The sequence below is a fragment of the Amborella trichopoda genome, chromosome 1 (genome assembly GCF_054954075.1).
Source record: "Amborella trichopoda isolate Santa Cruz 75 chromosome 1, AtrichopodaSantaCruz75HAP2 v2.0, whole genome shotgun sequence".
In the NCBI taxonomy this organism is placed as follows: Eukaryota; Viridiplantae; Streptophyta; class Magnoliopsida; order Amborellales; family Amborellaceae; genus Amborella; species Amborella trichopoda.
The window spans coordinates 1,524,042-1,538,393 of NC_142336.1; the positions used below are offsets into that span (position 1 = coordinate 1,524,042).

Here is a 14,352-nt window from a genome sequence, read left to right on the forward strand (position 1 = left end):
GTACTTTATTCAGACCATTCATAGGAATTCAACAAGGAAAATGGTTCAATAGGGCTGCAACCCTATCAAAATAAGTAAAGCCTAACTTTATAGAACATCGATCATCTTGGCTTGAACATTATGGTTGTGAAAAAAAAAAAGATTTTAAACTCTAAAAATATGGTCATCGTAACAAATTATCTAGGCTGTTCATTTCGCCCTGAAAATAAGTATTCATAAATCCGTAAGATCTGTACCATTTTTTTAGTTTTCATATTTCATTATCAGTGTTGGAAATTGATTTGGAGCCGATTTCTATGCGGCCAGACCCGCATATGTATAAATGTGGGCCTCTTAATAAATCTATTTTTGAGATGGATTTAAGGACTTGATTTTTAAGGACATGTAATCTCTAACATGGAGATCATGAATATAAATAAATAAATAAATTTTAAAAACTAGAAATAACAATTCTATTAAGAAAACATTTGGACCATTAGTTTCCATTGTTTTTAGATGGAACACCTACTTGCATCCATCTTTAAGATTGATGCTTTACACTTTCTGGACCTCATATGTAGAAATGCGGCCCAGCCCACATGAAATAATTTTCCAATTGATTTTAGAGCCATCATGGATATTTCTATAGTCACAAGTGTTTTATGGACGAGGATTTGAGGTGTGGCCTTCTTTTGTTTTCATAAAGCCTAGGTCTAATCGAAACCTCATCCATGCTGCAATAGTCATCTACATTATTTTAAGCTTCAAATTCATAGAACTGTGATAGAATTAATTTACATTTATTTTCGACACGGTCATGAACAAGTTCTGATCCGGATCTATGTTATGAATAACAAGAAAGCTACTTGTCACCAACCAATCATAAGTACAAAGCAAATATAACTACAAAAGATCCTTATCCAGTAATTAAGCATAACCTTTGAAGAGATTTGAGCAACATATGGTCCACAAAATCAATTTATTAATGTTGTTTACCTTTCATATTAGGTCACAATGACTTTTAGTTATCAAATGTAAGATCAAATGGCTGGAATATGCCATTAATGATGTTTGAAGTTCAAAAACATTCGTTCTCAAGTGTAGAGAAACAACTACTCCAAACTGGCTGATCTCGGGTGATTGTGTCGTACTTTTATAAAATAGATCTTGTAGTATACAATCTTGGGCGATTGAACCTTAGGTATTGGGAGGACTTTTTTAATCTCAAAATTTGGGATCAACCTAAGAAGCACCATTCTTTTCAAAAAAAAAAAGAATTTCGAGTTCTTCAACATTTAGATCTCATCCTCCACATATTAGGTTGATTCAATCTTGGGACGTTATTCTTTTAAGGCACATATAGGGTGTGATTTAAATTTCTTTTACTTTTTTCACCTAATTGCTATGTTGAAGAGGTTATATCCCTAAAATTAGGGTTATAGAGATACTACAGGACTAGGTCTTACCCGAGTAGTAAATGGACAGCATGCTCCATGGGGAGTGTAGAATCTTTTGAATTTGGTTTTATTTCTTAAATACATGCTCTCATTGGTTAGAAATTGTTATAATCATTAACTTATTAATTAATTTAAAAGTAAAAAAAAAAAGCAACCTTAATCAATCCAAAAGTGATCATGAAACCCAACTTTGGATGAACCCTTTTTGTTTATTAGTCCCAATTTGGTTGTATCATAATTATGAATGTTGGATGGATTTGGGGAAAATCTAAATTAGGATTTAGGGTATTTAAGCCATGAACCTCACCAAATCAAAGGGAATTTGTCAGAATAAATAATTAAAACAAAAAAATAATAATCAAAACAAAAGATATATATAATTAAAACAAAAAAATAAAATAATGAATAAATTTGAAAACAGAAAGGCGCATGAGAAGAAAGGGACAAGATGCATGATAGTGTGATAATTTTTCCACACCCTTAGCCACATCTGTGATCTGGCAAAGCTCACTCCAAATAATTCAGGATGTACTGATTTTTTGACACCTCTTTTTCTTGTGCTTTTTACTTCTTCATTGGGGTTTTTTATATTATATTTCCTTCATATGTGGATTTATTTAAGGAATTCATATGGAACCCACAATTACATACTGGGCTCTGCACATTCCATAATCTCTTGCTCAAACATGCGTATCCTATGTGGCAGCTCCCTGTCCACTCATGACTTTTTAATCTATCTTGCTCTCATGGTATGTTAAAGTCAGTCAAAAGAAGTGCAAGAAACCGTAAATAATCTCTAGCTTTCATGAGGGAAAATCATCCATAAATAACCTCTAGCTGCATGAGGAAAAATCATATATGTAAATAATTTAAAAAATGTTGGGTCGGTATGGAATTGCTCGATCAGACCAAAAAAAAGTCACCCCATTCTGATTCTACATATATATATAGAAAAATAGCAGAGTCTAGAAAGGAATTGACAGTTCTGCACAATAGAACAACGATTCTCTAAAGTAAAATGACGACCTGGATTGGCAATCCAGACCGATTTCTGAGGTGCCAGATCTGAGTCATTGATCCGTTTTTTAAATCACTGATATATATTAAGGACCTGGTTTTTACGTATATGTAGAAATGCAATCCTATTAATAAATCTATTTTTGAGATGGATTTTTGGACTTAATTTTTAAAGATATGTAATCTCTAACATGGATATCATGAATATAAAAAAATAAATAAATTTTAAAAACTATAAATAATAATTCTAGCAAGAAAACATTTGGATCATTAGTTTCCAATGTTTTTTGATGGAACACCTACTTGCATCCATCTTTAAATTGGATGCTTTACACTTTATGGACCGCATATGTAGTCATGCGGTCCAGCCCCCATTGAGTCAATTTTCCATATATTATTACTCTTCCCCCACCCTTCCCCCCCTCCCCTCCCCCTCTCTCTCTCTCTCTCTCTCTCTCTCTGGTGTAGTTGGCATACGGATGCATCCGTAGCTATAGAGGTCAGGTGCACTTTCTCTCTCTCTGGTGCAGTTGGCATACGGATGCATCCGTAGCTGTAGAGGTCAGGTGCACTTTCAAATTTTATCATGATATATAATTTTGATGTAAAATGTTTTAAGGATTATCTCAAAATCTATTTTTATATCTAATTATAAAATTTTAAGTTTCCAAAATAGTTAAAATCAAGTAGATCTATAAACATATGGAAATCTTGAAAATTACGGTATAAATAATATATTGTAAAATGCACTATTTTTCAAGACTTTAAATCCTTTTATTTTTCATCGTCATACATCTCGATGTAGAGATGATCAATCAAATTTTCAACTTTAAAACTAACTTTTCCGATGGATTTTTGAGGTGCATCCATAGTTCTACATTATAAGGTTGCATCCTTAAATAAACTTTTTCCCTATTTCACAAACACGGAAATACAGCAGGTGAAACAAGTGAAAAACATCAACAGAAATACAGCAGGTGAAACAAGTGAAGACATCATGATGCTCTCAAGATTTCACTCATGGATATTACCTTTCTCTAATGATATCACATCTCTTTTGGTGTTGAGAGAATGAAAATCCTCTTTACTTTTATGATTGACAAAGACTGAAAATTATGGTCTTTGGAGCTGCATCAAACCATCAATGTCACAAACACTGTTTCCTACTTTTGGACAAACCAACTGCCTGTAATAGAAAGGGGAGATTGGTAATTTTAAAGCCGGTGGAAGTTGTAGAATATTCCATTAAATATTGAGATAAAAGACTAGACAATAGTAGCAATATCACAATTAAGTGTGAAGTGACAAGAAGAAGAATGCGGGTCTCTAACAATGAATTAAAAATTGTCGAGCCGACTTGAGATCGCCAAGGACAGTTTAGGATCGTGAGATAGGAAAAAACTCCTAGAATAACTCAATTTTTATTTTTTTTTGTAGTTTTGTAGTTTTTTTTTTTTATTAAAAAAAGTATACAAAAAAATTATTTATTTTTAGTATAAGGAAGTCACAATTGCTCTTTCTCGACAGATTTTAAATCAGGTCGTCACAAATGTGCCATTGACTAGACTCAGTTAAAAAAAATATTCTTGCTCTTGTAACATACTCCAAGCCATCAAATTTGACATCTAATGACTAGGAGTGATTTGTGACCTCCATATAGCAATGGTATACGATCTCATAGCATACAATCCTTTTTATACTAGATTTCTTGAGTTGGACCTTGCAAATCAGAATTGGACTCGAGGCAATTCAGGGCGGGATTTCGATCTTTGAAACATTGTTTGTATTTCTAGCATCAAAAAGAAAAATTCATGACCACGCATTTGATTTTTACTCTTGAGTCATAAGAACTGAGAAGAAAACAAGAAGCTATTTTAATTATTCAGAGAAAATGAGGCAAAATTTGGGAGACCATCTTGTTTTTTTCTTGTGAAAAACCAAAAACAGCAACAAAAATAGTACATCAAAGAGACACAGAGAGTTGTTTTTTTCTTCTGATAAACAAAAGGTACCAAGACTTCTGCACAGGAGAGAGAGAGAGAGAGCACTAAAAGTCATGGGTGAACCCTAGGCTTTTTGGAGCAGAGTGAGGGAATAAATAAGCATATATGTTGGCTTTAGGGCCAAGTTGCAAAACCTGTGAGCTCACATTTGCTGTGAAGATTTTTCCTCTTCCTATCCCTTTTCTCTCTTTTTCCTTAGTTTTTTTTTCTCTCTCTCTCTCTCTCTCTCTCAAATTTTTATTTCTCTTTCTTAAATTCTTTTTGGAATTGAATGTACACTTAAACCCTGCCAGCCTCAGCACCCTGAAAACTCTACTTAAACTGAGCCTGCTCTGCTCTGAGAGGAGTTACAGGCCCTGCTTTTGCAGATATCAGAATGGAAAGATACACAGTTTCAGCATCTTTGAATGGAGAATTCCCATTCTCCCAAAGCACAACCCATCTCAGAGATGCTTCTTTCTCTTCTTATATCTCCAACCCACCTGACCCAAAACTCCATATCAGCCCAAATAACCTTTCTTTAGAAAACCCACTCTCTGAATTCTCTCAGATCCCAAAACTCACCATCAGTTCAAACATCTCTCTAGAAAACCCAGTTAATGAATCCTCTCAGACCCCAAAACTCACTATCAATTCAAACAACCTCTCTCTACAAAACCCACCTAATGAATTCTTTTCAAAACCAAAGCTGACCATCCAGCCAAACAGCTTCTCTCTGGAAGACCCACACTCTGAATTTTCCCAGAACCCAAAACTCATTAACAATCCAAACAATCTCACTCTTGAAAACCCCATCCCGGCGTCCCTACGAAAACCAGGGAACGTCGGCCGAACAAGAACCAACTACTCAGAGATAAGCATTTTTGATGCAGAGAAATACTTCAACGGCACAAGCCTCGAGAGAATTCCTGAAAAGGGCTTAGTTTCAGAGCTTTCGAGGCCCAAAACCAATGGAGAAAACCTGAATTTTTCGATCCCTCGAGATTCATCAGCCTCTTCTGCAGATGGGTTCAGCCGGAATTACAGGTCTGTTTCTTTCCATGCTACCCCAACTTCTTCCTCAGAGGCGAGTTGGAATAGCCAATCCGGGCTTTTATGTAATCCCCCTGGTTCTATCTCTGTTACGGTGAGAAACTTACCTGTAAAACCGCAAAGGAAAGGGGCTAGCAAATGGAGTTTTAGCTGCAGGTGCCCCTGTTATGGCAAGAAATCAGTTGGGGTTCGAGAGAGAAAGTCAGAAACAAGAAATGAAGCTTCTTCCATGGCTGCTTCGACGGAGGGAAGCCCTTCAAGCTCTAGGAAGACACTAGGCCCCAATGAGAATTCAAATTCACATGCTAGTGAGAGAGAGAAGTCACAGGCTAGTGAGACGGAGATGTCACATGCTAGTGAGAGAGAGATGACACAAGCTAGAGGGAGAGAAACAAAGGTGGTCGCCGGAAAGGTGAAGCCTGCCGGAAATTGGGAGGCTCAATCGCCGGAAATCCATTTCCGGGCGGAGATCGGTCGGCGGAAAATGAATCCTGATGCAGGATTCTCATTTCCGATACTCAACCCTATGGCCGGAAAATTCGCCGGAAAACCGAATGGATTGCCGGAGAAGAGGATCGACGATAAACCCCGAGACTCAATAGAGGTTTTCCAACCATCTAAAGAGTTGCACGGCCCGCCAGAATTCAGAATTTCTGGTGAGGGGCTACGTCGGAGTTTTGGATTTCCGGCAAGGGGCTTGCTGGATAACGAGAGGGACGATGCCGGGAGTGACTCAAGCTCTGACCTTTTCGAGATCGAGAGCTTCTCAACTGGGATCACCTCAAGTCTATACAACATGAGGGATTCACTTGATGAGCTCTCGAGCTGCACCGGAAGTGAATTTCCAGCAAGAAGGCTCCCCACAAACCCAAATGCGTCATTTTTCCGGCAGGGGCCCCATGAGGAGGCAGTCACCCCATCAGCTCTGAGTGACTGTTATGAGCCAAGTGAGGCAAGTGTGGAGTGGAGTGTGACCACAGCCGAGGGGTTCGACAGGGGTAGTATCAGTAATTTCACTGTCGACGGGCTCGAGAGGGTCAGTATCGGTAATTTTTCGGCCGCCCCCACGGAATGCGGGGATCCTAAGGTTTTTGGAGTAAGAGGATATAGCGACACCAGAGCCATAGGCGCTAGCCACAAGAGCAAGAACAAGAGCAAAAGCGGGTTACTATGGTGCAAGTGTGAAAAAGCAGTGAATGTAGTGCCCCAACCCATCAAGGGTGGACCTGACCGAGCCCACCTGGATCGAGGCATGGGCTTGGTCAGGGTCCAAGAGGTTTGCATCACCGATCCCTCAGCTCACGTAAATGGGATAATGGATAGGAGGATGCTAGCTAGGTCCCCGTCTGAGCACTTTTCCCGAGCTCTAGCAACGCATTAGGTTGGGCTCGGCAGTGTGGGGTGTTGAGTGTAGGTGTGGGTGCATGTGGGCTCGGAAGGGCTGGTATGTGTGTGCGTGTACGTGTGAACAATTTGTAAAAAACCGGTTTGGAACTATTTATTTTTAAGTGTGTTTATCATGTGTGTTTCAAATGGAAGATGTGCCACTCCCCTCTCTCTCTCTCTCAAATCTCAATACATTGAAGAAATGGCAACTGGTTTTAAAGATGACTAATGGAAGTGTTGTTTTTTCAAGGAAACAGTAACGGTCAAATCCTGCCCATTTGTTTATCGGGACGACTCGCAAAATGGTAACTACTCCTCATAAAGTTTGACATGACTTATGTGCCGCTATGCTATCTATAACCGGAGCCAAGCATATCCGGCCGACCGATCAGGTCTTTCTCTTACCCTCTCTCAATACAAAGAAATCGCAAATAAAGTTTTCAAGGGGAATAATGGAAGTGCATTTTATTAAGTAGTGGCCTCCTCTCTCTATGCATCCTAAGGTGGATACCAATAATGGTGGAAATCAATAATTTGTGAACATGGATAGTTAAGGCCTAATTTATGATAGTGTTTTGTAAAAAAAATTATACATAGGGGCCAACTATAATTGGAAATCAATTCAAATTTGCGAATCAAACATCTCCGAATATCTATTGACAAGTTAATGAATGGGCTCAAATTGTGATTTGGCTAAGAGATCAAATAGCCACTCACAAAATTAGTGGAAAAAAATAGAATAGTGAATAGAAACATCAATCATGATATAGATAATATAGGTAAAATATACAATAAGACTATTTCGGATTGATAGATATGTCATCATTCTTATCTCAATTATTTGAGGTCGGCCACACAAATCCCATTACACCAAATAAATAAAACATAAAATAATTGACATCTATGTAGAATCATAAAATAAATAGAATAACTAAAACATACAAAATCATTTGTACAAAGCACAATCACCACTGATAGAATGAGATATAATCTCACCCGTTTAAAACATCCTTTACCTATCCCCAAGAATCCAAGAATTTAATCCTCAAAATCCATTAACACGTTCTTTTCTTTCAAGTTTACTCGGTATCCTTTCTCAAATATCAAATATTTGATCCATTTGCTTTAAATTTCCTTTGTTATTGTATTACATCCAATTCTTCACTTTCGATCTCGTGAATTTGACCTAACACTGTAGCTTTTAGCTAGTGGGCTAACCTCAACGCTATATAAGGTTCCAACCTTAAAATGTAAAATTACAGATACACTTCTAAAATCTATTAAAAAAGGTTGTTTTAATGTTGGAAAGCCCTCTAATTGATCATCTCGACAACGAGATGAATGAATATGAAAAAAAAAAAAAAGATTTTGATTCTCAGAGATAGTGCTTCCTGCAACACGTTATCTAGATCGTCCATTTTCGAGATTTTCATATGTTTATAGATCTACTTGTTTTTACCATTTTTGGTGTTTAAAATTTTATAATTAGATATAAAAATCGATTTTGAGATAATTTTAATAATTCTTTACACCAAAATTACATGTTATGATAAAATTTGGAAGTGCGGTTTAATTGGATTGTGTGTGTCAATATAGTTGTAAATTAAGAAAAATTTGACATCCAACCTTTTATAAGCCTATGAAACCCCTAAAAATTATCTTGAGACCTAAGTAAACATTTAACACTTGAAAATACCCCTTAACAATACCTAAATTATAAAAATATCCTTCTGAATAATAGTGTGTGAATAGTAACTATGAATAATAACAAGTGAATAGTAAATAAAAAATATAAAAAATCGTAGAATTACTAAAAAAATTAAAACCCGTAAAAATAAATCCTAAAACTAAAATTAAAGTACGTTTGATGCTTATAGAGATCTTAGGCGTGGGAATGCTGATCTAATCCAACTGCGCAACAAAGTCAACAACTTGTCAGAGAGGGTTACAAAACTATTGTTGCGTAAGCGAAGCCAGCAACAACTTGCCCTTAACAAAGAGGAATTAACATGAATAAATCAAAATCACGGGGGGTGCGAATTAGGTCCATCCGACCTAGAGTGAGAACGGAATGATGATGTGTCAAACTACATAGATAGATTTGATGTGCAATGACTCGACAAGAGCATAATTTTGAAGAAGATATAGAATACAACCCTTTTCACCTTTGTGCTCCACGTGAAGAGTCGAGTGATTAAGAAGGTAATAGAACACCCATAAGTAGTGGGCATCACTCTAGGATTTTTTATTTGAATAAGGATAACAATGATTTTGATGCAAGTTGCATCCAAAATTAGCAAGTTGTAGATTGAGATTCACCTCCAATCTTCGACGCATGCTTAGATGAAAAACAATATCTTGCAATATATCTAATCTATGATAAAGAAAACAATTTGTGGGTGCGCTGATCTTTGACGAAGAAAAAGATGAAAATTTTAAGGGTATCAAAGTGCTAAAACATATACGAGATTCAGGGCAATAAAATTAGAGTTGTGCAGTAGAAGCAAGGCTGATTCAAAATATGCAAATTGTAGCCCCGGATTAAGAGAGTAATAAAATAAATGTCAAGAAAAGCTCTAAAGACCAAAAAATTGAGTTTGATTCTTCCTACGTAATTTTCAATATGAGTTCAAGAATAGCCAAGTTTGATAAATTTGCATCGATTCATCGAACTATATATATATATATATATATATATATATATATATATATATATATATATATATATATATATATATATATAGGAAAAAGATGGGATTAGCCCACTAGTTGATATGAACATATGAGTCCAACGGCCCAAATTGAATATTGGTCGATCTGACGATCACAGATGTCTGGTAGTGCTTGAATTTTATTTATTTTTCTACATATCCAAATCATTTGAAATTTGACGTATGTGTTATTCTCATCAAAGCACACCTAATAAAAATATAAAAAAAATTATCCATGAAAACTAAAACGACCAAAATACCCCCTGAAATATTTTGGAGGTATTTTGATCCAATTTTTCATGTAAAATATTTTTTTGATATTTTTCGAAGATTCACCTATTTTTGATGAACACATGCCTAAAATTTCAAATGATTTGGATTTCTAGAAAAAAAAAAAACTAAAATTCAAACACTACTTGACCTCCGTAATCGTCTGATCGGCCCAAATTCAATCTGGTACGTTGGGCTCATACGTTCATATGAGCTAGTGGGCTAATCCCATCTTTTCCCTATATATATATATATATATATATATATTTCTTAAGGAATTCTTTTTTAACACGAATAATATTTGAGCTAACAAAAAATAAAAAAATTGAAGAAGATGGTTTTAATACTAAATTCATCTTAGCACACTTCAAAACTCGAGCACGAGTTTTCTCTAACTATAAAGAATGATGCAGGACAAAAAATTTCTTGTTTTCAATTTTTATTCAATTTCAAAGGATGTATATTTTAGTTATAGTTTTAGGATTTAGTTTTAAGGTTTTACACTTTTAGTAATGCTTGGCTTTTCTTATTTTTATTTACTATTTACTATTTACTGTTCATAATTATTGTTCAGGGGTATTGTTTACCAATTTATTATTCATAGAGTATTTTTAAAATTCAGTATTGCTAAAGGGTATTTCAGAGTCTTAAACATTTACTTGGTTCTCTAGCTAATCTTTAAGGTTTCATAGGGTTATAAAAACTGGACGTCAAATTTTGGATGGTTTATGTTATTATAATGAATTTTATTTTATGAAAAAAAAAATTTCTTTTCTTGGGTTCAAATTATAGCAACATTTTTTTATTATTATGGCTGATTTTATTTATTTAAGATTAAAAAAAAAAAAAAAAAAGATACATTATATTCCCGTGAGCACAAAATGGTTACTCTCTCTCTTTGAGACGGAGAGAGAGATGTTACACAAGATTTGACTTTTGTAAAATGGGTTACATATGGACCTTATGAACTAGAAACTAGCCGGTTGTTTTTGGGTTGTATTATATATATATATATATATATATATATATATATATATATATATATATATATATATAAGATTTAATGGGTGTATTTATCAAAATGATTATTATTTTTTGTTTAAAAAATTATTTTAATATGTAACTTAACCACTATACAATGACAAATTTGAAACTTTTATAAAAGTACAATGGTATTTTGCAAGGTAACATCCTGTAATTTTATTTGTATAGTGCCCTTGACTTTTAATAAAAATTTCAATTTTAGCTTTTATATAAATGACAAAAATACATCTTGTCATAATATATTTAAAAAAAATACCCTTACTTAGTGAACAAGACATCACAAAAAGTAACTTTTTTAAAAAAATAGACCACAAAGTTAGTAAATAAACCCTTCACAACTTATTATATCTTAACTTTTGTAATTTGAAGGGTTGTCAAGTTTAGATTATCCCATATATATATATATATATATATATATATATATATATATATATGAAAAAATATGGGATTAGCCCACTTGCTTATATGAACATATGAGCCCAACGTTCGAGATTGATTCTGGGCTTATCTAACGACCACGGATGTCTGGTAGTGTTTGAATTTTAGTTTTTCTTTCTACAAATCTAAATCACTTGAAATTTTAAGAGTGTGTTCTTCTCATCAACCTAATAAAAATTTTAAAAAGAAAATTATCCGTAAAAAATAAAATGACCAAAATACTTATATATATATATATATATATATATATATATATATATATATATATATATATATATATATATATATATATATATATATGTTAGAGGGTTCACATTATAGAGTAATTTATCATTGTACTCAACAAATTTTGAGCACTTTTAAACTTTTGTTTTATACAAGTAGCATTTTTTTAATAATGGTATTTTTTATCATTAAGAGGAGTATAACACCATCGATATGGAGTGTGATGTCACTCACATGAAACACATTAATGGCATTAGAAAAAGAGAGAGAGAGAGAGTTGAAGGGAAGGGGGGAGAGGAATGTTAGTATTGTAATGTACAATGAGAGTATGGAGGTATTCAATCATGGGTCCTAGTTTTGGGTGGTGTGCATGTCCGCCTTAAGAGACAAGTTTTGGGACTTTATAAGGTCGCAATTTTAAAATATAAGAAAATGTCATTTTGATGTTAGAAAGACTTTTAATTGATCATCTCGACATCGAGATGTATGAATATAAAAACAAAAAAAGATTTTTGAATCCCATAAGTATTGCATCTTAAAACACATTATATGGGTTGTCTATTTTCAATATTTTCATATGTTTATAGATCTACTTGATTTAAAGTAATTTTGTAGTTCAGAATTTTATAATTAGATATGAAAATGGATTCTCAAACCATCCTAAAAAAATTTTACACCAAAATTACATCTATAATAAAATTTGGAGGTGCACCTTACTTTGATTGTTTAAGGATACAACCTTGTACAAACCACACCCAAATTTAAAAGTTTTATTTCTCCATTTTTTATTGATAGATACCCTTCCAAATTGAAGCTTAACCTCTCAAATTAATGGAGAAAAATTAATGCCATAGCTTTTCTCTAACCTGCCACATCTAGTGCATTAACTACTAAGGGAAAAAAATAAGCCAAGTAGCCAAAACCCATACCAAAAAAGACCAAAACCAGTGGCAAGAAACTCAAGGTAGGTAAGGATTACAGTGATACTATAAATAGAAATGGAGACATGGGACACCCAGTGTTACACAGACACCACCAAGGGAGTCACTGTCTATGAGTGCCACTAGCTATGAGTGTCCCTAATGTCCATAAAGCGATATGGCTACATTTATTTTGATAAATAACTATTATAAAATTAAAAGATTTAACTTCACCATTGCTAATCCCAAAATCCCAGATGAGAAGGAAGAGGGTTGTGTTAGGCTATCAGCCAACGAAAATCTTCTACCACATACCTATGAGTAGCCGAACCTAGATTGTTGCGATAAAACTCGGATGATGATGATGATATAACATTCACCTATCTCCACATGTCAACGTACCGAAATGTGTCCTCAAATATGGGGCCAATGGCCATATGTCACAGTAACACTTAGGACAAACCCGTTTCCAGTCCATGAAATAGTGGAATACACCCTTGCTTCATTCTTTTCACACTCCATAAAAATGGAGAGATTGGGAAGATGGCATACATAATTATTAGAACTGGATAGATGAAGAGAAGATACGCAACCAATAAACCGAACACCGGACTGATGGTTTTTTTTGCATTTAAACGATCAGAACCCTACATCATCATCTTTGGGGCCCCCCCTCTCTCTCTCTAATCTCTATCCCTTTCTCTCTCTCTTCGAAACCAATGGCATCAATGGCATCCCCTGAAGACACCAATGGAGAAAGTGCAATTGAAAATGGGGTTTCAAAAAATGAAAATGGAGTTGTAAGAAAAGAAAATGGGGCGCCAAAGAAAAAAAAAGAGGAAAGGACCTTCAAATGTAGGCTAAAAAGTTGCACAGTAAGTTTAGGAAGATCCCTCTAGTACCCATTCGAAGAAGCATGTGGGTGCTGAGATTTACCCTTCGTCTTTATTAATGGCCTCATCACTCAGGCTCCATCACATAAGAACCAGATCAGCCACTCTCCCTTTCCCTCCCTGTATTGATTCTAGACACTCTGAAAAGCTAATTTCTTCAGACATGGTTGCACCATTGCAAGATAGAAAGCCCTACGTTGAATAAGGGAAAAAAAAATTGAACCAAGAGAGATGGAGGAGGGAAAAAGATTGCACGGTGTCTTGGCTCGATCTTGGATAAGAGGATGGAGTCATGAATGAAGGGAGCGAGAAGGGTAGAGAGACGAGAGAGAAAGAGCGCATGTTGGATAATTCTCTTGAACAGAGAGATGGTGAAAGAGAAAAAGAGGGGAACGAAGGGGAGTTTGGATGTTTAGAGAGCAAAAGAAGACACCCGATATACTGAAAACTGGACAACAAATTTTAAATTTAAAAAACTTAAGAGTTTTCCGATATTTCGAACACCGGAGAACTTTTCATTTAAACGTAGAAAAACCACGTCTGGTATTTGGTTTACCGGACAGGGGAGGTAATTTAGGGGAAAAAATGCCGAAGAAAGGGGGTGCTGCCTGTAATTTGGGAGCAACATGTTCTCATTTTATAATTAAACCCCTCCAATATGGTCCGTACATAATTTTTTTCATAAATATTTAATGAGTATGTTGAGATGGATGAGTGGTAAGATAAAAAATGATAACATTCCGAATGAATACATTCGAAAAAATTTAACTGGGACACCAATAGATGATAAAATGAAAGAGAAACAGAAAGTAACTTAAGTGGGCTGACCATTTATAACACAAACCCAATACATCACCTGTTAGGGGGTGCGAGTTAGTCAAATGGAAGGCTCAAAAAAGACAAGTGATAAACCCAAAAAGACATGGTTGAAAATATCTAGAAAAAATATGAAGATTTATAGCCTCGCAGAGAATATA

General features: G+C 34.8%; 1 protein-coding gene across 1 annotated transcript; it reads left to right on the forward strand.

The window, feature by feature from the left end:
* Positions 1-4,794: 4,794 nt before the first annotated feature.
* On the forward strand, positions 4,795-7,021 carry LOC18425214 (uncharacterized). Its single transcript, XM_006829780.4, has one exon. It carries the CDS (start codon positions 4,833-4,835, stop codon positions 6,867-6,869), a length of 2,037 nt encoding a protein of 678 aa, XP_006829843.1. The 5' UTR covers positions 4,795-4,832; the 3' UTR covers positions 6,870-7,021.
* The last annotated feature ends 7,331 nt before the right edge of the window (positions 7,022-14,352 follow it).